Source organism: Musa acuminata, chromosome BXJ1-6 (genome assembly GCF_036884655.1).
Source record: "Musa acuminata AAA Group cultivar baxijiao chromosome BXJ1-6, Cavendish_Baxijiao_AAA, whole genome shotgun sequence".
Lineage (NCBI taxonomy): Eukaryota > Viridiplantae > Streptophyta > Magnoliopsida > Zingiberales > Musaceae > Musa > Musa acuminata.
In genome coordinates, this window is record NC_088332.1 from 4001056 (window position 1) to 4029053 (window position 27998).

At 34.3% G+C, this 27998-nt stretch overlaps 1 protein-coding gene across 11 annotated transcripts in view; it reads left to right on the forward strand.

Moving 5' to 3' along the window:
• LOC103986806 (protein SWEETIE) overlaps positions 1 to 26313 on the forward strand; it is an 82781-nt gene extending 56468 nt beyond the window's left edge. For 3 of the 11 annotated variants that reach the window (XM_065186109.1, XM_018827855.2, XM_018827851.2), the window contains 19 exons: positions 2174 to 2241; positions 2933 to 3026; positions 6528 to 6757; positions 12379 to 12526; positions 12617 to 12685; positions 14064 to 14120; positions 14326 to 14412; positions 14505 to 14633; positions 14909 to 15109; positions 15195 to 15653; positions 17294 to 17356; positions 19482 to 19579; positions 19714 to 19804; positions 19989 to 20127; positions 23156 to 23469; positions 23547 to 23696; positions 23771 to 23935; positions 24811 to 24936; positions 25056 to 26313. In XM_065186109.1, coding sequence (XP_065042181.1) covers positions 2174 to 2241; positions 2933 to 3026; positions 6528 to 6757; positions 12379 to 12526; positions 12617 to 12685; positions 14064 to 14120; positions 14326 to 14412; positions 14505 to 14633; positions 14909 to 15109; positions 15195 to 15653; positions 17294 to 17356; positions 19482 to 19579; positions 19714 to 19804; positions 19989 to 20127; positions 23156 to 23469; positions 23547 to 23696; positions 23771 to 23935; positions 24811 to 24936; positions 25056 to 25856 — 3489 coding nt within the window. In that variant the 3' untranslated portion in view covers positions 25857 to 26313. Of the gene's footprint in view, positions 1 to 2173; positions 2242 to 2932; positions 3027 to 6527; positions 6758 to 12378; positions 12527 to 12616; positions 12686 to 14063; positions 14121 to 14325; positions 14413 to 14504; positions 14634 to 14908; positions 15110 to 15194; positions 15654 to 17293; positions 17357 to 19481; positions 19580 to 19713; positions 19805 to 19988; positions 20128 to 22004; positions 22125 to 23155; positions 23470 to 23546; positions 23697 to 23770; positions 23936 to 24810; positions 24937 to 25055 lie in introns of those variants that run through there. The other 8 variants (XM_009404906.3, XM_065186113.1, XM_018827852.2 and 5 more) reach the window with 7 other exon arrangements.
• The last annotated feature ends 1685 nt before the right edge of the window (positions 26314 to 27998 follow it).

Sequence of the window (27998 nt, forward strand, 5' to 3'; positions counted from 1 at the left end):
AAGAGGTTGGAGTCCTAAAAGGACAAACCCAGTTCATGTGGCTCCATCAAATGCGGGGTTTGGAAAAGATCACCTTTCTCCAAATATGAATAGACTGCTTGTTTCCAATAAAGGTAAGTGGTGAAGGATAGAGAGCTTGTTTTCAATTAAGGTAAGCGATGAAAGCGGGATTTAATCCAGAGATCTTGTAGCTAACTGAAAGTCTTTATCAGCTAAGAAAGCCAGCTTCATGTTGTTATACCTATGACACAGATTCAATTGGAGATGCGAGAGGAGACTCCTGTCCATCTGCCTCATACTGCATGTTCAAGGTGAAGATGCTTGTGATCAAGCCCTATGGGCCTGGACAGTGAAAAATATGTTCTATTTGAGCCAGATTAGGTATTAAGATGTTAGGTGCAGCTAAGCTGACCCAAAGTACCTTGGAATTAGCTGCTCTGAAGTCATATTAGGCTTTTTACCCAGTAAGGAGTGGTATGTTTATCAGTTCTTTGCCGGTTTAGTGGATACTGGGTGGACCATACCATACTGGTTGATACTAGGGAAGTTGATGATGCTTAACCTACAGCATTCTATAACATCGAGGTTGCGTTGTAGAGGTCCTGCTGCTTATTTGTAGAAATGCATTATTGGATCTCATCTACTTCCTCGTCTAAGTACTTCCATGTTCTTTTTGACGTTGTGAGTAAAATCTAGGGTTGGGTCCTTAGATTAGGGCTGCTCACATGCTTGTTTATTAAATTCCTTTTGCATTTCTTTCCTATGGATCTGACATAATATCTCGTGAGAAAACTTAGTGCATTTGCCACATTTGGTAGCCTTTGGTAAAATATCAATTCACTTCCCTTCTGTCTGAAGAAATTACACTTGCCCAGCCAATGATGCATGGTCGGATCCATTATGCCCAGCATTCTGTTTTGCAATTGACACCTGGTTGCCATCTTCTTAAAGAAAAGCTTGTGAAAAAAAATTTGACAAATGAATATAAAAAAGGTGTATCAATACTGCTCTTTGGAAAAAAATTCCCTGAAATGATGATCAGTTTAGAAATAATCTTACCTATGAACTGAATTTTGTCATTTCTGTGATGGAAATTTTTTTGTAAAAGTTGTTATATTTTAACAGCTAAAATTTAGGATACATAAGGCCATAGTGAATTGCTTAAGCACAGATAAATAAAAACAAAAAACGGTTTTAATAAAGGCTAGAAAACCCGATTGGTCCCCATTAACTTTTAAAAACCAAACTCCATTTCCATGCACAGCAGAGTTACTTCTAGAAAATATATTGAATACAATTCTTTATTGCTTGCCAAGTACACTAAATAGGAAAAGAATTCTCAAAAATAATTTTTATTGTGTATTTAACAACTGTAAATGGTTCAGGGGTGACCAGGTCTAACTTTATTGTTGATTTTATTCTATTTATTTATTTATTTATTGTGGGAGTGGATTTGTCATTGACCACAAGAGAGGCGATTGAACTATATTTGGGATATTGCTGATTTAAATATTGTTTTCAATCTTGGATCAGTGATGGATAATATGGATGTAGGCTAAACTTGGGTGTTTTAGAGATAACAGTACAATAGATATGGCGCTTTTATACTTAAAACTAATATCTGACAAAGACCTCTCATTTCACTCTTTGGATTTTATTTTCTATGTTGCCACAAATTTTTAGCAAGTGAATCAATGGTAGATCTATCGACCAAATGTATTAAACTTTATTGAATTAGAAACCAGCTAATTCAGTATTTTGCTTTGCAAGAACAATCATGGGGATATCAGCACTATACAAGCTTGTTCTGTGGCAAATCTATTATTATTTTAGTGCCATTCTTGTTTTTAGGTGGAATATCTGTTCGTGGCACTAAATGATGAAATGATGTACTAAGATATGAGCTATGAGTTGTTTGTCTTGTTAGGTATTTAACTTACATGCTTGACAATTGGCTTAAAATGTTTGCTTGAGAGTTAAAGGGGGTTACTAGACCATTTTGTTTTTACTAGGCTCTTTGTTTTTCTGTAGTTTGCTTAGCACAAGATATAGAAAAAAGGTGTTCTATTGAAATCATGTCTTTAGGTATAATTGTGGCAGTTGTCTCTTAAATATTGATGTACTTCAGGGTCCAGACTAGACATTTATTTATCTGTTAGTTTTATTTTGACAGGTTGCCATGATTGACACAAATATCGAAGAAAACCTGTTCAGTCTGCTTGATGAGGAAACTGACTCTGAGTAGGTTACAGAATCATACTTTTTTTACTTATTGATATAGTAACAGGTTCATTGTCTTGAAATAGGGATGGTGATATGCATGCATTTTTTCCTTTTTTTCAGTAGAACTTAAAATAAAATCAGGGAATTTGGATAATTCAACTAAATATATGGAACCATCAGAATAATACATGAGTGAATTTTCATGTTTCAAGACTGCTATTCAGACAACTCTTTTCATGTTTCAAGACTCCGAGGCCTTAGCTCTACAATTGGCTCCATTCTTAGAATATTGTCAGACTTTATTGAGCTCAACTTGGTTCATTGTAATGCAGAACCTAACTGTTGTCCATAATTTATTTAGCAATATGAAAAAATAAGAGGTTTGTATCATAAGGATAACACACTTGTTATCTTTTATAACATGTTCTATTTGCCCAGTTTGTCAGTGTTTTTTATTTCTATTATGCTATTTTAATTGATTTGACCTAACTTATGTTTCTAAATATGAAAGCATTTAGATTAATATTTGTCCTCATATGATGTGGTCTTTAAAACATGTCCCAATTGAAATCCCATATGATGTGCAATGTGTGCATTACAACTTATTTTGATATTTTTGTGTCTGTTTTTCTGTTAAAGGACATGCCAGATTACAATATTGCTTCGTAAAAATAAAAGTATGCTAATGAAGTCATTTCTTCTCCTGTAGGATTGTAAATCTGGTCTGTTCAACAATCACTCAGTGGCTTCACATATCATGTGTTTCTTGTCCATCACGGTGGATGAATATTCTTTATAATAAGGTATAATTGACACTAGTTTGGTGTATTTTGCTTGATTGAGTATTATTACTAATTAATGCTCTGAAAAAAGTTTTAAATAGATAGTAGAATGTTATTGGATTTATTTCCTTGGGCCAACTTAAATTTGCCATGGTTCTAAATTTTTTTCTTACATGCATTAACATGTCTTTCTAAGCATGTTAGTCCTTTACATTTTCCCTTCATGAATTCAACCATGGAACTCCTAATTGGATCATGTTTCGAGCTTGGCTTGGTACGGTATGATACGGTGTACCGAGCAGTACACCTAATTTAATGTAAAATCCTTCGAAAATACCTTAAAATAAAAGAAAGTTAGGATAGGGTTTTTAAGTTAAAAATAAATATAGTAAATTAGTAATACTATAAGTTTAGCAAAATCAATATAAATTAGGCAAGAATAATATCACATATCTTTTTCGGGCTTTGAGGAATAGTCTTGTGCAAAGTTTGTATTTCAGTCCGTTACGGATTGTCTTTCTGTAAATATTGAAATATCTGCAGAAAAATCATTTGAATTGTTAGACTATTTTATTACAATATAAACTGAGGAGCAGTTGGCTACCTCATGTTGGGCGACTTCTGGATTCTACTACCACTGTCATTCTCCAATTGTGAGTCAGGTCGTCGATGCCTCATTGCTTCATCGACCGTATACTGATGCTTAAATGATGCACGAATCCCAGTTGTGAGATTCGGGTCGACTTGATCGTCGCAACCCTCATACTGATCATAAACTAGTTCTTGCATAGCCCTATAATATTCTTCCTCAATTCTTGCATTCTTTTTTAATGTATCTTCCTTTGCTTATTGTAGCTTGCTTTAAAATAATTTACGGATCTCCGTCAGAATCTTCTTGTATTTTGCAACATCATGATACTCGCTAGTCGAATGCATCTTCACCCGAGTTATTCCTCCACCCTTGCCAATGTAGTCACAATAAAAACATTGCCAATGATGATGGTTCCCATCTATCTTTCTGGCATGAACCTATGCATCATCATGTGGTTGTTCCTTTGGTGCCGTGATCTTGCCAAATTTAAATCAAATACGCTATAAAGTATAAACATATTAAATTGAGCAAATATCGATTAAAAATCACTAATCGTAGCATTAAATAATTTTATGAAAACATAACTAATCTTATTTTATCATAATAAATATGTTACATACATAAAAGAAGCATTAAACATAATTTTGATCGAATATGGGTCAAATTATGATAAAATCATCATTAGATATACTAATCACCTGCTTAACATAGTTAATTACTTACTAATTACTTCTCTTTCAACATTATAAACATGTCAAACACCCTAATAGGTATTAAAAATATTAAATTAGTCTAAAATCAATCAAATTATGATTAAATCATCATTAAAATGATTAATCGTAGCATTAAATAACTTTAATAAAACCTAATTAAATCTATTTTACTATCATAAATATGTCAAACACATAAAAGAAGTATTAAATACGTAATTTTGATCCACTATAGTTTAAATTACGATGAAATCAAAATTAGATATACTTATTATATGATTAACATAGTTAATTACCCATTAATTACTTCTTTTTCAACACTATAAACATGGTAAATACCCTAATAGATATTAAAGACATTGAATTGACATAAAATCGATCAAATTTTGATTAAATCATCATTAAAATGACTAATCTCACCATTCAATAACTTTAATAAAACCTAATTAAACTTATTTTACTCTGAGAAATATTTTTTAATATTTAATACACATGAAATATAAATATAAATGTAAATGTATGACCTGCTTGTGTTAGTTGGCGAGTCAAGTGAAGTTTGGCATGCTAACATTAATGCATGGTTTGCAATACTGTATCGTACCGCTAGGTATGGGCGGTACATTGATACACCTTAGTGTATTATACGTTGGTATGCTTGGTACAGCTCGGTACAAACCATACCGACATTTGATCGGTACATTGATATGGTACGGTATTCAGAACTTTATGGTACAGCACAGTAATCAGAACCTTACTTATTAACGACAGTTTACTAAATCAGTTCTTACCCTACTGCCTCAGCTTTCCAACAAGGGTTTTAGATGAAAGCTGACAGTTGAACTTGAGTGAAACATTAATTAAAGTTTAGGGTGCCAATAAAAAATTGAAGTTGGTGGACCCAGCTAAAATTTGTCCTAAAGTTAATGGATTTGTGGTGTTATTTATCCTAAATCATACATGCCTTTATATGACAAACATAACATCTTTTTAGAGTTTAGGGGTAAGTGGGTGCATGACAATCTCACAACACTCCTAATGCCCATCTCTACTTAAATTATCTCAATTTAACTCAATAAACAATAATTTTACCCATCATTTTGATCCAAAACATATAAACTTTTATTTTTCATGATTTTTGGCCATATATTTTAATTATAACCCCCACTTTTTATTTGCTATTGTGATGGTCGAGCTTCACATGATCAGTCTTAGACTATCAAGTCTAGAATACTCAGTTTCCATATTTCAAGTTTAGAAGTAGTTTCATCTAGACTCTCATCAGTCAAAATAATATCATCAGTAAACAACATGCACTAAGGAATTTTATCTTAACTATGTCTTGAAAATTCATTTATTACTAGATTGTTCCAGTCTTCAAGATATGAGAAAATATATGAGCTACTTATTTATGGAAGTCTAGAAAATGCTTTAGACATGCATGGGATAATTAATATTGGACAAACAATAAATTTTCTGATTTTACTTGGCTTGTTTGTTATCTCTTAACCTAATGCATTTATAATATTGTATCCTTACATATTGTCGAACGATGCTAAACCTTTAAATACATTGAGAACTCTGGTAGTATCATCTGCCGCTTCCTTTGTGGACACTGACAAGTACCCTCCTACCCTCGTTCCATGTGAATTTCTCATTTATAATATTAACACGAATAGTTCAACCCAAGGTTCATTGTACTATGATATTCCGCTCAGTATGGGCGGTAGGTACCAGTCCGACAGGAAACTAGTATGGGCAGTACATCGATATGCCCCCATGTATTATGTGTTGGTACGCTCGGTATAACTCGGTATGTATTATACCGACAGCTGGTCAATACACCGATACGCACCGGTAAAGCGAACCATGGTTCAACCATTCACATTTCTAATAATTTTCACAATTGATGTGCTGTGAATTTCTTGATAAATTCAATTGTTTGCCAAAATTTTCTTTTCATAATTGTTTGACGTGTCTTATCATGCTAGTTTGTCTTGCAAACTGAAATAAGATGCTATCAAGCATGCCTTGCATCTTTGTTATGATCTTTTGAAGAAATTAAATAAATCTTTAAGATAATCACAACAGCTTGTATTGTTGATGCATGGGTTCCATTTAGTTCACTTATGTTCCTCTTCATCTAAAATCAAGATCACTACTTATTTGAGGCATTACTTAAATTTCCTTTACTAATGGTAAAAGTCCTAAACGTACTGCTAGGTTCTAGCAACATCAGCTAGAAGGATTGCTTCTGAAAACTACTCAGGATCAGGTAATAATAAATCAAATGGTGCATCTGAAGGTGATGCTGCATCTTATTTTGGAGAAGATGATGAAGACATGATAGCTAGTTCTAAAGGGGAGAAGATACATGGTTCCACTTCAACCTTTGGTTCTGTCTATAAGAGAGAAAATCATATCAGATATCGAACCAGGCTTTTTGCTGCAGAGTATGTGATGTTCTTTATATTCTATTTGTATTTAATTTACTTTTTAAATTAATTATCCTTGACATTTTTCTTATACTAAGAATTCCAGAGCAGTAAGGATGAAGGCTGAATTTAAGAGTTCTTAACGTGCATCATCTTTGAAAACTTTAGTTTGCTTGGTTCTTGATGTTACTACTCTTCTCTGCAGCTGAGGCCAAAGGTTTCCTCAGGCTCAGGTCCATAGATGTAGTCCGTAAGCTGTGACCAAAAGATATAGATGAATAATGCAGTGTTCATTGATGCATGAAAGCAGTTCAAAAAGGAAGTGTTCAGAAAATTTTATATAGACCAATCAGACAATCTGAATGCCACTACACAGTCCTCTAAACCAAGCGATAGCTATTAATCCTTGAGATTCATGCTACCTCCATAAATATTAAATGCCCTCTATTAAGAATTATAAAGAGGTCCACTTACGTACATGCAAATAGAGTAAGAGATTAGTGTATTGCAGAAAGCTTGTGTATCATGTAGTACTTAATCAATCATTCACAGCCAGTAAGATTGGACCATGTAGAATTTTCCTGGGTGTCAAGATATGAGATATAGTCGGAAGCTATATCTTTAGGAGTTCTACTTGATTTAGGTTTCTGATCAAAAAATTATGACTTTAGGATTATCATAAAAATGTATAGCTGGAGCCTTGTACCACTTAGTAAACTAAAACCTATGAATCATTGATACTTAACAATATTTATTGGGTATTGACATGCTTGTTTTGTATTACTAGATATGTATTATATAGCAATATTTATAGGGTATTGAAAAAGCATTTAATTTTTTAAATAATTATTTAAAGATCAGATCCTTTTGGATTCCTTGGAGAACTTTGCTTATATTATATGTTGATATTTGGTTTTACATAAGATGGATATATGACTCTGTAGTCTGTATTATCATTTGTACTAAGCTTCTAATAAATCATTAACAGAATCAGAATAGTGATGTTCATTTACTAAAAATCCTTCTCTACATTCTCAAGTTACTGTGTAAAAATAATTGTTTTCATGATTAATATATTGGATGATAATTTATTAATTATTTACTATGAGATGCAAGAATGTAGTCCACCACAAGTAAATGCTAATCTGTGATAAATAGTATTATATATGTTAGGAGTTTTTTTCCTTCTTGTCGTATTTGTGTCAAGTCATATCCTATCGTATAAAGATATAATGGATCAGCTTATCCATACCATGTTTTGGTGTCCAATTTCTATGTCTATGCTTTATAGGGTAAATTTTTTAGCTTAGAAGCTTAACAGAATTTGAGAATGCAAACATGGGTCCCCTATGACTTACAAACAAGACAGACAGAAAGATTTAGAGCATGCAATCCTTTCTTTCTTGGAGCAAAAGATATGTATGTGTGCCTACCAAAACTTGTTTCAATAAGATACGAAATAATGTTGACAAATAAGTTGAAAGAGAATAGATGGATTGGTAAAGGTTAGCTTGTATTTAAGGATGTTGATTTTCCACTCATTTTTTTTAATGGCAAACTTTGTTAATTACTCTCACCTCTATAGCCTATCCATCGAATATTCTACTTTTGGTTTTCTTTTATTCCTAGCATATAATTGCAAGATTGTAACACCTCAAACTTTAGTCCAACACACAATCCAAGACTTGAATTGGTTTATATGAGTTTGATGAGTGTACTACGTTGGTTTAAGCATTATGGACTATTGATTCAAACTCAACAAAATTCTTAGGTTAGTTGCCCTATTGGGCTGCAATACTGTTGGATCGTAACAAATGGTATTAGGGCCGACCTTGTATTGGGGTATATAAGATATCAAAATAGGAAATAGTTACTCATGGCTGTGGATGGGGCTAGAGACATTTTGCAACATGGAGCAAGGGGACCACACTTGGACTATGCTAGCATTTGATTCGAAGTTATGTCGGTTCTTGATGAGGGGATTGAGTCCTACGTTGGAAGTGAAAGAAAAACTTATGAGAGTTACATGAGCCTATTACCATTACTTGAGTTTAATTATTTTGGGCTAGTGGTTTTGGCCTATCAAATTAATGGGTTATTTATCTTGTCCAGTAGGGTTATGACAAAGATAGTGAGTGGGATAGGGAAGTGAAGATCGTTTATTAAACCTTTTAAACCCGTAGAACATGGTATACTGTTTCGTTAGAAATCTTCTTGCACTGATCACGAAGTTTTCATTTCTTTTTTATAGCAAGTGGCTACTTAAGGAATTTAGATCTATTAGAAGAGATTAATAAAGTGTGGATAGCACATAACCCCAAACTTTAAGAATATGTGTAAAGAGTATTAAAAAGGTTTTAGTTTTGTCATCTCCATTTGTAAAGCATGCAATTAATTTGACAATATGTAATATGCATAGTTGATTGTTAGTAATGTGGATTAAATTTAAAATTCATTTGATATTACTTTTGAAATATAGAACACCAAGTAAAACCTAAATGTGGCATTTTGGAATCAGGTGTTTTGCTTTAATAAAAAATTGTTCACTTCCTTTAAATCAACAATCGTTGTATTGAGTACCAGACTCGTTTCGGTGATCTAATCATATTGGTACAAACTCGTCAATACTGGTGTGCCATGTGTCAGTACACCGGTATATACTGGTGTTTCATAGAGGAAGAAGAAGAAAGAGAAGAGGAAGGAATGGTGGAGGAAGAGGAGGAAGAAGGAAGGAGAGGAAAAAGGAGGAAGCACAAAAGGAGGGAGGAAGCGAAAGGAAGAAGTGTAGGAGCTGAGGAAGAGGTGTACCCATAGTTAGTTGTGTGCGGCAAGGTTGTGGTGGAGGTGCATGGCGATATGTGTACCGGAGGTGTGCATGGTGGCAACGTGTGGCATGCACAAGAATATTAGGGTTAACAAGGAGTCATGAAAATTGCTTTCCTTTTTATATGGCCGGATCGGACTTGGAGCGATCCGCATACTTGTTCACGTTCGGACGAATACGTAACGCCCGTTTTGTACTGGTCTGGGCGACACATCAATCCTTGCTTTAAATGGAATAATTTGAGGTTGTATTGGTGATCAAGTCACAATGAAATCTAAAGCATGTTCCCTTAATGAGTCAAATAATTGTGGAAGAGTATAAAATTTAGCTAAGAAACAGTTAAAACATGAATATTATGCTTCCACTGGGATCTTAGACTTAAAGAAGACTTTTCCCTCCCTCTCTTCCCCCACCTCTTGATCATGAAAAAAACAAACACAGACAACAACAACAACAAAGCCATAAAGTCCTTGGGTCGACTATATTGATTTTTTGTCACTATTGAGATCTATAAGTTTCGAGCATTTTGATTTTAATTTATAGTTTCTATTATTATCATTTTAGGTCTCCCTTTGCCTCTTATATCACTAATAGTAATCATTTCACATCTTCTAACCCCATCTGTGGGTCTCCTGAGCACATGTTTATACCATCTTAAACGATTTTTTTTTCGTTTTATCCTCTATCAATACAACACCTACTTGTTCACGAATGAAAATATATTTTTTCCTATCTTTTCTATTAACTCCATGTATCTACCTTAATATTTTCATATCGGCAACACAGTACTTTTGTATATGTTGTTTCTTAACTGACAACACTCAGATCCATGAAGCATTGTTGGTCTAACAACTATCCAATAAAATCTTCATTTTAATGTCAAAGGTATCTGATGATCAAATAAGACTCCTAACACTTCTTGTCTTCCTCATCAATTTAACCCCCTTGTTCTTTCTCTGAATAATATTTTATCAATCTCTCCATCTTGTTGAATAATTGATTCATGGGGCTTAAAGACTTTTATTTTTTTAAAAATAAAGAAAATATTACAAAAAAAATGAAAAACATTAAAAAATAAATGAAGACAAAGAAAACTATGTGTGATCAAAGGTTGAAAGATCATCATTTATCTCACCCTATCATCTTTTTGCAGAGTCCAAAGAAAATTAAACCTTCGTCCTCTTAAAAAAAATGGATAAATGTCATTAATGATAGTCAAGAGCTGGTTTTCAACTAAACCAATCTTAGAATTAGATGAAATTGGTAAGATTGGTTGTTTTTGTCTCATTTGGCCCAATATATTGGATGATTTATCTAAAAGCAGTTGATTTCATCAGTTTGGTTGAAGAACTGCTCAAAATTTGATCTAATCCATAAATCACAGCTTTGTTGAGTTTAACAGAATGAAAATATGAGAATAAGAGAGAGATGTGAGTGAGAGAGTTTGTAAGAGTTGAAGAGTTTGAGAGAGTGAAATGAGTTGAAAGACGGGAGGAAAAGGTTTAAAAACCCTTTCTTTTGGTTCAAACAGTCAAATGGACAATTTAAAACAGGGCAATCTCAGCCCTTGATCGGTATCGATCGAAATCCGACCGTTACCGATCAGCATAGGTCGATAACGGTCAGATTTTGATTGTTCCAACCGGTACAGACCTCGTATCGGTTGATACAGGGTCATGTAACGTGTATTGCCCGGTACAGGTCCGTATTCCGTGGTATGGTGATATATATATATATATATGTTGTTTTTTATAGGATGGTATCCGACCAATTTGTCAATTCCATTAATGTTAAATTATTATGGTTAGAATTATTCAATTGATTGTCTTTTGGAGAAGCACAAGCTACTCTATAGACTTCACTACAAGCTATATCTAGCTTTTACTGATATGTGTGCATTTTGTTATTCTTTGAGTTCGTGGTCATTGCCATATTTAGACATCAAATTCTGTTGTCATTGGCAGTATAACTAGCTGATCCATTGAGGGACATGCATGAGCCATGTAGCTAGTGTCCTTTCAAGATAATTCATTTTGAGATAGTAGCCACTCTGTTACATATAATTGTTATTGACGGTAGAGGAAGAGAAGTTGTGAAGAGTGCAAGGATGGCCCATTCTTGCACAGTAATGCTCAACGCAATTTGTCAACTGCTTTGAGTTGAAGATTTTCCATCAAGATATCTAGTGTTGCTTGAAAATTGAGATAGATAAAGGTCATTATTTAGGTTTAAAGCACTGACTGGTAGGCACCGTTCAGTATTCAATGGTCCAATAAAGCATCGGTCGTGTTCAATATAGCTTGTTACTGTTTGGTACAATGCCTTTTTATTATCTTTTTTAGTGATACCAAGCTGCATAGGTCAAAATAGTTTTTTTGATATTGTACCAGTTGACAGGTAATTAAAACCAGTATCAGACAGGTATGGTTCTTATATGGTTGAGGAAGAAAGGAAGTCGTGATGCATCTTTGGCGTGGGATAGCTTGGAGCGTGCCAACAGCTTCCTAGTTCAGTTTGTTTTGGCCAACACTGGCACCTGCCAGTTGCCATGCAATCCATATCTTAAAGAGTTTGACAATATTCTATGCCAGATATTTCCATTTAACTTGAATGAATATAAGCTTGTAATCACCTGATGTATTTTTCTATGCTTTCTCATTTTTTTGTGGGAACAACATGATTATATTATCTAGACTTATTCTGGTAGTGTCTTAAACTAATTGCTTATTCAGTAGCTGTGTAATAACATTATCTTCAGTTGAGAGATGAAAGATGGACAAACTTATCACAATAACATCATCTTTATTACATGTAGGTGTTTGAGCTATCTACCAACAGCTGTTGGATCAAACCCAGCACATTTTGATATTTCTTTGGCAAGAAGTTCTGTAACTGATGAGCATAATTTGTCAACTGATTGGCTAGTGCTGCACTTACAAGAGTTAGTCTCACTTTCCTATCAGGTTGTTGCTCTAAATTGGTTTTTGTGTTACTTGGGTTCCTTGATGCAAGGTTTCATTGTTTGGATAATTTATGATATTCTTTTGTTACAGATAAGCACTAGCCAGTTTGAAGGCATGCAATCCATAGGTGTGAGAGTTCTAAGCATTATAATGGACAAGGTATCATAAAGCATATTGATTTAAATAAGGTTCTCATTCCATTTAGAAAAGAGTTTGTTGCTATTGCACATTATTGGTGTTGGATCAAATGCTGAAATGTTGTATGTTTAGCAGATTTTATAGTCTTTGATCTGGTACCACTTGGGGCTTACTGGTTACTTCAATAGGCAATATGTTATAAAGTTTTAATGAGTTTTTAATTGTACATATATTTTGAATTGAAAGGTTCTCAGAATACTAATTGGTCTTGACAGAACAATTGGTCTAGCTTCTTTCTAAACCCAGAGACAGTTTGAATGTAATCATTATAGCTATATCACTTGTGATATATCTGAAAAAAAAGATATAAACAAATAATTTATATCTATGGTTATTGTTGTAGTCAAACACAAGTGATATAGAAAAACAAATAGATATAAACAAATAATTTATATTTCATACAACACCATTAGGAATGACCTTGTATACAAATGGCCATTGAAATTGGGTTTTGCTTCTTGTTCACTTGATGGAGCTAGATGATTAAGGAAAATTGATTTGTTTTATGGCCTTCTGTTTGGCGAACATGGACAGACCAGTACACATGGTTCCTGCCAATGTCAAGTCATCGGTACTTTTAAGTATTTGCATCCTTAACCCAACAAGCAGAGAGGTTGCTTTCATGGTTGGAACTCTTGACATCTAGGTGGAGAAAAAGAAGCAGCCTCATTGGAGATTTGAGGATAAAGGGAGGAAAGAGGTGTTTATTATGGACTTTACAATGGTTAAAGTGTACTTAATGAAAAACACAGAGTGCTCATATTAAAAGTGTTGAAGTCTAAATCTTTGTCTTGTGAAAGAAGGTTGGTCCAAATCCAATGCATAGGGCTGATGCCTGGGCCTGGTAAGGGTTGTCTTGCCCCATGTCCAAAATTGTCGCTAGCAAGGCACAAAGGAGCAACATCACTCTTGTGCTAAGGCTTTCCCTCATTGCTTCTTTTTCTTGATGAATAAGAAAAAAAACAAAAAATGTTCTCTTTCCATTTAGTTAGAAATAATCTCTTCATGTGATATGGTTGTATTGCATTCTTCAGTTTTTTCATTGCACATTAACCCAATTCTCTTGAAAACAGAGACGGGCTATGCATTATTGAACAATACCAGCCTCCATTTCTATCTTCCTGGTGTGTCACGACATATTATCTAATTCTGTTACTTGCAAATGGTGCTCATAATTTGGCTGCTTTTAGCTTGTTTACTGTTAATGCACTAGATAGAGCTCAACGACCAGAAAAGATTCGTGTCTCTAACCGCAAATAGTTTGAGTGTTATGGCTTATGGAAGCAATTTTAAAAAGAGGCTCATTTTGGAATTTTGACCTTTTGTTATAATGTTTCAGTTTGGTAGTACATCAGACCCAGATCTCCCTGGCCACCTCTTGTTGGAGCAGTATCAGGTCAGTTCTTTTCTTTTTTCTCCTTTCTAGAAACATATTCTTTGACTAGTTTGATATGTAACTTCAAAACTAAGTTGAATTTTAAATCTACCTCGTTTTGTCACAAGATGGTGACAGTAAACAATAAGACAAGTGGTTGCTGATAAAAAAGGTAGAGGTTCCATGAGTGTTAGGCATTCAAGTTTAGTTGCTCATCATGGTACAGGCTCAACTTGTGTCTGCTGTTCGATCTGCAATAAGCACTTCATCTGGTCCTCTTCTCTTGGAAGCTGGTCTGGAACTGGCTACAAAGGTCAATTTTTACATTTCCATTCTTAAACCTCATTTTCATCAATTTACCATTGTAAGATGAAAATTTTTTAATAATTCTGTTTAAAATTTCAGATCGTGACTAGCAGAATCATTAGTGGAGATCAGGTTGCCCTTAGCCGCATGTATGCCTTGATTTCTCGGCCACTCGATGAAGTAAAAGATTTGTATTATCCATCCTTTGCTGAATGGATTGCATGCAAGGTAAATTTTGTTTGAGAAAAATATGCTGGGGCCATGAATTCCAGGTTCATCTGTTTTGTTTATTTTGCTAGGCATCATGTTTTTTTATTTCTATTACTTCGTAGCACTCTCATGAACTTCACACTGAAGTTATATATTCCTATATCTCTGAAGTGGGGGAGCATTGTGTAATTGTCATTGTGCTATTGCACTTCCATCCAGAAAAAATTATATAAATTGGTTCTATTTCTTTGGAAATCTAATGATCTTTATCAATGACTATATTCCTTTTATAGATCAAAATCAGACTTTTGGCTGCCCATGCCTCCATAAAGAATTATGTCTATCAGTTATTGAAGGAGCAGGAAGATATTCCTCATGAGTATTTGCAGTTGGTACCGTTGTTTTCTTCCAGCTCAACTATTTTGGGGAAGTACTGGATTAGCATCCTCAAGGACTATACCTACATCTGTTTTGGCTTGCATTCAAAATTTTATGTAAGCATGTGAAATATCCAAGTTCTTTTGAAGAAAGAGACTATTGTAATACTTATGCATACCACTTTATGGATGTTTTTTACAGTACACACCGTTCTTGGATGGAATTCAATTTGCCGTGGTTTCTGTCGAGGTGAAAAAGTGTTTAGATGAAGTTTGGCCACTAATTCTGCAAGCAACAGTTCTGGATGCAGTACCTGCAAAGTTCAAAACAGACGACTCTTTAAAGTTGAGTGATGAAGATTCAAACAAAATCATGTTCTTGTCTGGTCACAGCATGGTCAGGTTGGAAGCTATCGAATTCCACTTTCTGTGGGGGCTGTCACAGCTGATTATGTTTCAGGGACAGCAACTTGTATCAGATATGCAAGCTAAAATGTTCTTTGCTGCTGATGAAAAGAGAAGTGGTGTCTCAGTGCCGCAAGGGACTCGTGATTCAATGACTTCATGTGATATTGCTTTACCAGTACTTCAGTCTCTTGTGAATGAATCTTTTTTCAACCATGGATTTCTTTCATCAGAACTTTGCACTGAGCTCCTTCAGGTAAAGCACCACATTTATAGTATTTCTGGAAAACAAACCATAAGATAAAAATTCACCCTTAGAATCAAGGATTTAAATAATGGCTTGGCATTTTTGGTAATCTGTTGGACCAGTATCATATTTATATACCAGGTGTACAAGATGTGTACCATCCAGATAATTAAATAAAAAATTTAAAATTAATGGTATTGTTGCTATTGTATTAATTATCAAGTTGTGTTTCGATATAATATTGGCCAAATGCAGTCACTTCCTCTGAAATGTTGAACACCTTTATATCTTTATGTGTCTATATGTGGGTGTGTTGTATGTGTTCCTCTGTTTGTGCACATGTGTATATCTACTACCATCCACTAAGAGTGGCACAAGAATATTCTCTCACACAAACTATTCATTATCTATTTTTGGTGGGCCAGCTTAAACTGTTAACAGTTCCAGCATTGGATGTGAATGGCATTAGCATCAAGTGTGAATACCTAAAAAAACACAGAAAAGTATGAATACCTAAAACAAATTATGGATATTCTATTTAATTCCTATAAGAACATCTATTTCTTATGGGATTCAGCATAGTGTTTCTATTTATGTTTAGCTTATTCCATTTGCCTAGCCTTATCATTACCAATCCCACTTTAAATGATGGGCCCTTTACTTTGAGGCAATATTTAAATCCTTCTGTGTTGGTCTGAACCAAAGTTACTTAATGGATCAAGAATATAGGGATATGAAGTATATTTGTTTAATCGATCTTTGATTTTTTTTTTCGTGTTAACAAAGCAGTCTTATCATTTTCCGCACATAAATCCTTGTAAATTTATGGTATCTTACAAATCATGTATCTTATATATTCATCCCTCAGTTATATGATTATCATTCTATGAACTTTTTAGTCTGATTGTTATTTTGTATAACTTAGAAATCATTATAATCTATATGAAGTCATTTTCATGTTTATTTAGACTTCGCATACAATTAATATTTGCATTAGTTATTATATTTTAAGAATACTTAAAATATTTTTATTTGCATATAAGTTCTCTGTTTTATTTAATAGCTCTTAAATAAACAAAAATATTATGACTTATATATAGGTCTTTAGTTTGTTTGTTGCACTCTACTTTGAGATGTTGAATCCTCGATACCTGTCTCATTTATCCTTTTTCTCCATGTAATCTCTCAACTTTTCTTAACATTTTATATGTCCTTTGATGTGTTCATTGACCCTTCAAACAGATATAATTTGTAAGCTCCATCTGAGTTATCTAGTACATTGTCAAGTTTTGGAGGCCTCTGTTGATTCTTCTTTATTAAATCTTTATGATTCGCTTTTTCTTTGCCGTCAAACAGATAATTTTTGGTATCAAACTAACAAAATGTCTCCATTTTAGTGTATCTTATCAACTAGATTAGTCCTTCAAACTTTAAAAATAAATTATGTATACACATGTATTGCATGTGCAAGAAATTCTTTGGGCCACATTTACTCCTGGGCCATTTGCAATTCAAATCTGGGTACTAATGCAAGTATGTTATGTACAATTTTCTATTAATTGTGTGGTACTGGAGTATTTAGATACATATGGTTATAGCATCATTCTTGGCAGAGAATGTACCACTGATTTATCTACTCATGGGTGCAGCTTCTTGTGTATTCTCACATAGCTTATTCAAGGAGTGGGCTTGTCATATCTTTATTATCACAGGTAATGTACAATTGATGCTTCAACTAAAGTTTACCATTGGATGCACAACATAAGTGGGAGATTTTTTTACTTTCCATATTATCCTAGGTTGCATAGCCAGCTTTAGTACAATTTCACTATGAAATTCTGGAATACAGGCTTCAATTAGATGTAAAGTATTCCAAAAATCACTATAAACTAATTCTTGTTCATGTTTTCTGTTATTTAAATGAAATATCAATACCTAATAAATGAAGATATACCTTAGTCATATCATACAAGGGAATAAACAAGCATGTTGATGAGTTTGTTCTTGATCCAGTTCTTTTGCTTTTAACACTGGCTGTAACTCTATGCTGCATTTGACTGTCAAATATCCATTTTATGAGAAAGTACAAAAAAATTTAGTAAATGCACATGGCCCTTAGTGTGCTGTATAAAATGCAGATACTTTGAATTAGCTTTAGGATAAATGTCAGATATGATACTTTTAGGATCCATGTTTGATACTTCATAACGTATTATTTTTATAATTATTGAAAAATGACTTTCTTTTAAGATCTTTATGGATATCGCATTGTTACTTATTGGAAGAACTTAGTTTTCTTGAATGTTAAATTTTTACAATAGATGGGACATATTAATACAGTGTTTTATGTCATTTTTAGTAAACATCATTTCATCGTTAACAAAACTAACATAACCTTCTAATTGATTTATGTTAATTTCTTGTTATCTTTTGTTCCTGGAGTAGTAGTTGCCATAAAATAATCTCTTGCAAGGTGAATAGTTAGAAACACGTTCTTTTCTTATTAATTTTCATGATATGTAACTACTCTTCTGGACTACAAATAAACTTCAGGCTTTGTCATATAGAAAATATTACATATTTAAAATATTATTTATTGTATATCCATGTCATATCATATGTTTTCTAGATTTTGCATATCAGTGAATCTGTACTATGCCAAGGTATGCAATTTCGAATAATATCGTCCGGTATGGGCGGTATATATTGGTCCGTCAGTTTATCGGTACACAGACCGCTTGTTACCGGACAGAATGAAATATATATATATATATATATATATATATATATATATATATCGAGCGGTATACCGCTCGGTGTACAATTTCGTACCGTACCAAACGAACGTCGAAACTTCGGTATGGTACGAATTTGCATACCTTGTACTATGCCATATTGGTGTCTTAGATCCAAAGTATGAAGGTGTGTCACCTGGGACTCTTTTGTTGAATACAAATGAAATGACATGAACCCTACTTGGTACATCAGAAGTTTAACAAGCTTTTGTGAACCTTTTTTTTTTTTCCAAAGAATGACTTAGATGGTACTAAATGAAAGAGAATACCTGGTTAGTGATCTCAACCTTTTTTTTTTCCATTGCTCACCTTAGGTTTTTGGCATTAAAGTTGTAGCTTTATTTTTCAAATTACTAAATTTTCAATTTTTGACTTTGATGTTCATATCATGGTTGAATTTAATGTCACTTTTCTTACTTTTCACAATCAAACACAAGAACCTAAAGGAGTTCAGAATCGTCACACTTTATACATCACTTTCAATTCTTTGCAAGTAAGGTGCAACTAAATGGGCAGTAATAGATGCCCGAGCATGTAGATCTTAACTGCCACTGCATAGTAAGCAATGTCATTCGGTCATGTCAACTTGTTATGATGATTTATCAATCTATTGATTCCCACAAACAGGTGTTTGCATACCCAAACCTACAGCTGGTGGGACTCATTTCTTGTGAACCTTAATATCCTCATATCAAGGCTTAATCTCCTTATTATCTTAATGATCTGATTAACAACAATAACATCTCTAATACATTCTTGTCAGGTCAGACACAATTTTGAGCCATAAAATAATTTTTAAGGTGAGTTTACTTCAGCGATTAAGAAACTCTGGTCATCGGTGCCTCTTCATACTTTGTCTTGTTTGATGACCTTGTGGACACAGACATACAGAAAATTCATTTTTCTTGTAAATAAGTTTCATAACATGGTTTGTATATTTGCCTCAAGAAGCTAGAGTTATCTATTTCAAATTGGCTGATTCTGTTACTGTGGCATTGGTAGCATGAGCATTTAATTATAATGATTTATGCTTTTTGAACAGATAGTCCAGTTTTGTCCTGATGCCTTCTTTGAGTCGGAAGACTTCACAACTTCAATAACAGAACTATGTATCAAGTACCTCACAGTAACATTTCAAAGGTAGTAGCTTTGCAAATAACTTCATATTGACTTTTGGTTACCTACTATTACCTTATATTTTTTTGTTTACTTATAGCTGTTTGGTTGTCATTATGACTAAACTTTTATTTTCATGTTTAACTTAAATGCTAAAGAAGGGATGCAACTCATTATTTCAGTGGCCAGGATTTGCTTGTTGACTTGTCTGCTATTGCTAAAAAAATAGCATATAGAACAAAGCAAAAGGTTAGTTAAATTTAATCATGCCAGCTTATGCTTCTACTTCCCATGCTTAGTTTTTGAGACATCATATCATCTTATATCATGAATAGAACACAAATTTTTACCAGTCCATTTACAGTTTGACATTTTCCATGCTTATTATCCTTATCTTTTTATTTATATACTAATTGTTGACATTTCTTTGTAGCAGACAAAATGGAAATTGATACTGGCAATTGTATCGCTCCCTCATCAGTGGTTTATAGGAGCTTCAACCGACCTAAGCTTGTCAAAAGTAGCCTATTTTCTTCATTCTATAGTGCCTTCACTAAAAGATCTTTTAAGATGTATGTACTTGACTTATTTACTGTCCTTGTATTAATATTAGATGTATGCTTATTTTTGTGTAGAAAATACAAATGTTTAGTTTTGATTATAAGATGAATGCAGGGTTAAATAGCATGCATGACCACAGTAAATTGACTTATCTGGTTATACCTTCCAATTGAGTTTTTTTTCCCATCCTAGATATTGGGAATGATACATAGTTCCAAATTGCAGGCACTACAATGTAGAATGTAAATATCAAGGGAAAAAATGATGTAAGTTCGAGAAAAAAATGGAAGACAATTTCCTACAGTAACTTAGATATTAAGCCTTTAGATCTTCTGGAAAGTAGGACTTTACAATTGTGGTTTGCATTTGACATAAAATAATAAGATAGCATTTTTCCTTTCTATGTTCAGTGGTTTTAATATGACTTTGGAGAAGGGATTCGATCAATACTTAAATTCAGTTTATATAAGAGGTCAATTCAATCTCTACTAAAATCACCAACTGCAATCCTTCTTTTAGGTTGTTATTCATATGTATTAGGGTAAATTACACTAATATATGTTCCCCATATATATCTCACTTTTCAATGATCTCACAAAGCATCGAAGCCTTGGACATTGTGAAGGTTCCCACAAATGAGATTTGGCTAAAGGCAACACCATACTAGAAGTATATCCTTTTCCTCTTATTTTGGATAGACCAGTGAGGCTCTGAACTATGATGATGGTGACAGCCAATATTGAATAAGTTGGAGGGAGGATCCAGCAAGTCAGACCCTTTAATCTTTTCACTGTTTTTCATCTCTCTTCTCTTCTCCCTTAATCTCCTCTCTCTTTTCCCTTACTCTCCTCTCCCATTTGCTAACCTGTTTTGTTGACTTGGTGCTTCATCCCATCATGTCCATGTTGGCTTGAGATTATGCAGGATGAGCCTGATGTAGCCAGACTCGAATAGAGTTGATCGAAATTTGGCTAGATCGGTCTTGAATGGGCCAGACTCCGTCAATTCTGACAGTTCAAGTCAATTTTAATAGATTTTGCTATGAAAATAGAAGAGCAAAAGTGGTGATGGGGAGCAATAGTATGCGAGAAGAGGCTTAGAAATTAGAAACCTATCTAGTTGTCTGCCATTACATTTTAGCCCATTGCCTATGACCGCATGTGACCCAACCCCAATTGATGCTTGCCTTTTGCAACTAATTTTATGACTAAGTCATCATAGAGAGGGCTAAGAGAGAGAGGAGAGAGATGGCAAGCTCACAGAATTTCAGGGTGAAGGAATTAAGAGATAGTCAGAAATTTTGTTGTTCCAAGCGCACTGCAATAAAAAAAATAAAGAGAATAAAAGAAGATGAAAGGTGGAAGAGGAGGCAAAAATAAGAGAAAGCAGAGCAGAAGTGAGAAAAAAGGGTGAAGAAAATAAAAAAAAATAGTTACTTATTTAGATTTCCTTAAATCTATTTTTGGCTTCCAAATAATCTTAGAATAATTGATTTATTTTAAAAAAATAAATTAGTTAAATCATAATTTTAAAACTAAAAGGACAACCAACTGAATGTGGCTCTTTCCAATACAAGGTCTGGTCTTGATTAATGTATATAACCTTATGCGTGCAAGAAAAGAGATTATTTCCGAGACCTGAAGCTAGTCAACTTTTTTGGAAAGGAATAATCTTGTCGTTTTTCCTAGGTCTATCTCAATATTTCATTATATAAAAATTGTTAAATTTCTTTTTTATTTTTTTCATCCTAGATTCTTGTAGCTAAATTATGAATTTGAACTCGTTTGAGATAAATTCATTTGTCTTGAATTAGGAGAATAATCATGTTGTACACTATGTAACTGATTTCCCAAAGTAACCATAATTTCTCTAATGAGGTCTATTGCAGGACGATACCAACCTGTTTCCTCCATGTTAACAAAACAGTTGTCTGTGTTGAGAGGTTATTTTGGTCATTCAACCATCATGATTATCTAACCATTGACCTAGCTTAACGCCAGATTAAGGCCAATGAATCCTCCCAAGAGGTGCAAGGCTGAACAAATTGTCTTTTACTTTTTTTTTTCTTATTTAATATTTGACTGTATCACTGTATCATATCCTCTTATAAAGTGAACCAAAGAGACAGCATTGATTCTTCTGTATCTTAAAATGGAGTTTACATGTATTGTGTCTTTTGTCTCCTGATCATTTTATTGTTTAAAAATTTCAAATGAGTGTGATGAGTGGCTATGACCAATTTAATGGATATTCTCTGTTCCTCAACCTAATGTTCAATTGGTCTGGTAGAGGAAGAAAAACTGGGAGAAGTTATATGCATTAAGGCTTATATTGTTCGTCATTGTTGATGACTATAAAGCCAACAAATTTGTGCTCAAGTGATAGGGCATGAAGTGATATTCTGTGTAGTAGAGGTGGAAAACTTTACTTGAGTTGACCATCTTCTTAACAGAATTTCTTTGTTCAATTATATGACTGAAGAGTTGGCCAAATGTCTGCTATTTGTGACCAGCATAGACTTAGCAATTATGTTAATTGAAGACATGCTTAGAGGAAGACATGAAGTAGTTGGTACTCTTACTGTGTTAATAGACTTTTTGCTTTGATAAAATAATTAAACCAAATATTATTCTTCTGCTTCTTTATGTAGCAATCTTTTGCTGAATGTGAAATTACGAGGAATCTTTTATATGAATGTCTGGCTGTAGGCCTTATTTTCTCTCCTGGTCAAATTTGTGGGTTAGCATCTTATTCTAAGCTTGCTCAGCTACCAAAAGCAAGTCAACGTATCAATCATGGGTTGAAAAATCATTAGTCCTTACTTGTTACAGTGCATCATGCAGTGATGGTTACTATAGCATCCTAGGAACATGCACACCCTTGTTGTGAGTTACTCCATTGAATTTTTCCTTCATTGTATTAGGCCTGGATATTTGTGACTTGTCTTATGCAGATTATTGTTTTATAATAGTTGAAACTAAACGTCGAGTATTTAAAATCGCATAGCAACTCTTACATGTACCTTGTTCTATTTTGCAGATGATGCTGAACATAATAGTGATGATAACACCCTTCTAAAAACAGTCTTGGGAACATGGGCAAGGATGCTGGCAACTTTGTCTGGAGACTGCATTAAAAGGATATTGATTGTGGACAACAGAATTAATGAGTCATGCAAACTTCTCATGAAGATACTTGTCTTCTATCTTGAAGAAACAATATCTCTTGCTAGACTGGTTCATGAAATTAAACTTCTTGGACAAAATAGTGCAATCAATGATATCATTTGGATTAGCATATTCAAGAGTTGTACCAACTGTATCAGTGATATCATTCTTAATAACAATATACAGGTTACAAGACTATTTTAACTTTTGGCCTCCATAACCTGATAATTGCAGGAAAACACAACTGACTGAATCTTAATTAGCAGGTTCAGGCATTAGGACTTCATGTGCTTAAAACCAATGCACAAAGGGAACTGGCAGAGGGCTCACATCGGAAGAATCAATCATTTATTCTGATTTTCACTGGAGAGTTGCTTGGAAATCTTTTCTTTTTGATCCAGCGGACATGGAAGGTAATTTTGTTAGCATTTTTAGACATGCAAACATGCAACTTGCCCATGCCTTACAACATTATTTTTTTATGAAGGAGGATGTAAGCAGGGAATCGCTAGCTGTCAGTGAGGACTGCTTAAAGCTGCTCTTCCTCATTCATACTCTTGCACAAGCACGTGAATGCCAGCATCATATTACAGTGCTGCTGCTGGAAGCCTTATACCTTGTATTCTCTCAATGCAGTGGATGTCATTCACAGGTGCTTCATGATTTAATCCCTGAGCCTAGCAATATTATTTCACTTAGCAATGAAATAAGGATTAGAATGAGAAAAAAATCGAAGGAAATTAGACAGAATGGACATTGATGAGCAAACTAAGGAAACAATGTGGATATCCTTTTGTTAAGAATGTTTATTCTCCAATAGATCAGTAGTTTCCAGCCTCAGTTGAACTCGTGAAATATACTATGATTCTTTCATTCCAAATTTCCCAACAAATGGTAACAAACTAAACATCAAGCAGTACCTCCAAGTTTCTATAATCTTCCTCCGCATCCCAGACCACAAAAAAATCGTAAGGTAACTTGGAATGAAAGACTGATTGAAGGCCAGTGTTCTAACCTTCTTAGGGAAAGGACAGTTGGTATTATGTGATTGGCAATTCTACAAGAGTTTTGCAAAACCCACTGGAATCAACAAACCTCCTCCATTTCTTTAAATGAAACTTATCCCAAAGTAAATTATGCTCTTTACAGCTAGTCACATGAAAATTCAGCATGGTTAGAACTAGTAGAGTTCCAAGTAGCTTTGGAAAGGAGTTCCCAAATATTCAAACAACACTTCAAGTTGCCCTCTGCCTCTTATACCACAGTAACTTGTTTCCTGATAGAAGCAATTGCCAACCATCAAGGTGATTAGCATATAGCATATCCTAAGCAAAGTATTCTCAAGTGGTTCTAGGTTCAGATACTTTTGTAGATAATGGCCAAATTTTTGACTTGGTTTGTTCTCCCTTGGTGAGTATTTTGCCATTTATTATTGTTTGCCAAGAAAAATGAAAAAATTGACCATTATGTTAGAATATCTTTCATCTTGTTTGTCTTAATGTTCTCTCATGATGCATTATATTTTAGGAACTGAATGAGGTGAATACCACTACGAAGAGGATGGTTTCTCGTCTTGTTCAGATTCCTTCAGCTGCAACTCACATTAGAGATTCAATGTTGGAAATGCCAGTTTTGAAAAGGCAGCAATTTCAGGTGCTATACTGAGAGAAAAATTTGTTTAAAGTTTTGCTTTCAAGTACCTGTATTTGTTCTGTTACATGTAGTCATTTACATGTGAATACGGAACTAATAAACTGATCTTGCATCTTCAGGACATGATTCGTGCTTCCATCGGACAAGGTCAGATGAAGATGCATGACAAATTGAATATACAACCTGCCCCTAATGCAGAAAACAAAAGCAAGGTGCAGGCTTCAGATTTTAGACAAGCAAAAGTTGACAAGCATGATGACAATGAAGAACATAATGATGATGCTCAGGATGAAGATGAAGATGATGACTGGGATGCCTTTCAATCTTTTCCTGCTAATACTGCATCTGTTTCTGCAAGTGATTCGCGTGATGGCAAAACCATATCTGAGCCAGCTCTATGTGATGAACCTTCAACTGTCAACAATCATCTGCTCAATCAAAACAATGGCCATGACCATGATCTGTTGCAACCTAATGTGTGTGAACAAGACAATGATGCACAGGATGTATCTCCTGGGCAAACCAAAGAAATGATGAATCTTAACATGGAAGAATTTGAGGAAGGCTCGAGTACCCGATATTCCAATGAGCGAGTCGCAGAAGATACTAGTGATAGAAGTTGTCAGGATCTCTATCATGAGAGTAGTGAGGTAAATGAGGACAGTACAAGTACAGTGCATAATTCATTACCATCTACCGAGCTATGCAAGGATGAGGAACCGACCGAGGAAAAAGGTAAAGCAGTTCAATTTGAGGTTGAAGCAACGGACAAGGCTAGTGATGTTTGCATTGAGATGCATCATGATCCAATGCCTGCTGCTTCCGAGGATACTGAAAGGAACAAGAGTAGTCAACGTCAGTTCTATGAGGGTGAGGTTCAATCAGTATGTTTGGACCATGGTGATGACTCCGACGAGTAATTTAATGATGTGCTGATTGCACAAAACTACAATCAAAAAGAGGCTGATGGCCTTAACTCATCCCTGGAGGGCAGAGGTGAATTCAAAAGCATTACTTGGGCTTGAAAGGATGACTGGCTCATTGCAACCGGCTCGGAACATCATAGAGTCAGGCAGCCTGCACGATCAGGAAGCAGAGGGTACCTAGATACGGTTAATACTCGACAATCAATAATTCATTGTATTAGCTAGTGAGGTAGATTTTGCTCCAGTGATCAGCATCTTGGATGCTAAGTCATTCTTTTGTGGTTTCTAATGTATATTTTTTATCATTCATTGGAATTATATGGCATAAATAGGAGTGGCACATAGCTTGTATCTTAAATCAACATCCAATCACTCTAAAGCACCGTCAGGTTTCTTGTCAAAATTTTATGACTGGTTTGATGGAATTTGAGATCGTTGAGTTGTTCGGTCAGATCCATTCTCGTTATAATTGGATATTGATCCAGCATGTGGCTCGCAGCAACACTTGTTTTATGAGGCATTGGTCTACTACTCATCAATATATTCACATGCTAAATCTAAATGTTGCACTCCATGTATTTGACAGGAGGATCAGCCACAATGTCTGCAGAAGGTAAGCGCAGATTCAGACGCTAAATCAAGTAGCAGAGATGTGGCTGCTTTAACCTATCTTTTTATTCTCATCGCTAGTCAGGGAAATCTGAGCTAGTTTAATTGTTAAAGATTTTGATAGTTTATTAGGATAAAGATAATAATTGCTCTTATGAAATTTTATTATTTTTTATTTTCAACCCATACGATACCTATCAAATAGAAAGAACATGAGAAAAAATTATGAATATATATATATGTATATGTTTAATTAATTTATTATAATTGGTGCTCTATAATATATATACTTATAGACATATACATTGGGCTAATTATAAATTATCCTCTTAATTAACTATCTTTTAATTAATTATCTTTACGTTTCAGTCTTTACATTTTAAAAACTTATATTACAATATTTATAATTATAAAAGTAAAACATTTACATCAATTTACTTTAACTATATTAGTTTTATCAACATGAAAATAATGGGTAAAATGATAATTTTAACATATGGTGGCATCAATGTCAATGTCAATCGGTTATCTAATTGCCTTCGATGACAATAAGGTTATCATCTGCCTCCATGAACATGTTTGTTGATCTTATCATTATTCACCCTATGTTATTTTATAGTTGCGTCAATGCTGACATAATTGCCAAGTGTTGACGCAGATGGTGGTGGTCGACATGACGTCTATGACGAAGATGGTGACCACCTCAATGTTGAGTTGTTGAGTGAATCCCAACCTCGACCTGAAGCTAAGGTCGTCAAAGTTCCTACCACTCCTCTTGTTATTGTATCAGTTACAGCACCACCTCTTGTTTCATCCCTCTACATTTGCATCAATGTCGATACAATTATTGAGTGATAAATGGGTCGTTAACCATTTGCAACAATTTGCATCAGCGTCAATATAGTTACCTTAGCGATGCCACTTGGTATGAGGTTGTGCTAGAATTGACATGACAGTGGGGTGAGCGATAGGAGCTCCAACGATCCTAACTTTGAGTCAAGATTGGGATCCGCCCAATGGGATAATGGTGAGGTAACCACAATCTTCACTTGCAACAGTTACCGCAATCTACGTTGACATTGACATAGTTGTCGAGCAGCATTTGATGTAGGGTGGCGCGGGGTAGGTGACAATGAGGTCGATGACGTGTTCCTCAAGGAAGCAGGTGACATCGCAATGAGAGTGAATCTTATTATCATTGAAGGCGACTAGGCAATTGCGTCGGTGTCGACGCCAACAATGTCGTCCGCCACCACCGACACCATCCACTATCAAATATTAAAATTATTTTTTTATATTTTATTTTTTAAATTTTCATCGGTATAACTGATATCATTAGGATAAATAAATTTAGATATTTTATTTTTATAATTATAAAAATAAATTTAACATGTTAAAGTATAGGGATGGGATACAATACTTAGTCAGCCCCATACACATTTCTACTACGTTGTCCACACCAAACATCAAACAGCAAACACACTCTCATTTGGTGGGTACGTGGCAAAATATATTCTCGCTGCGTTG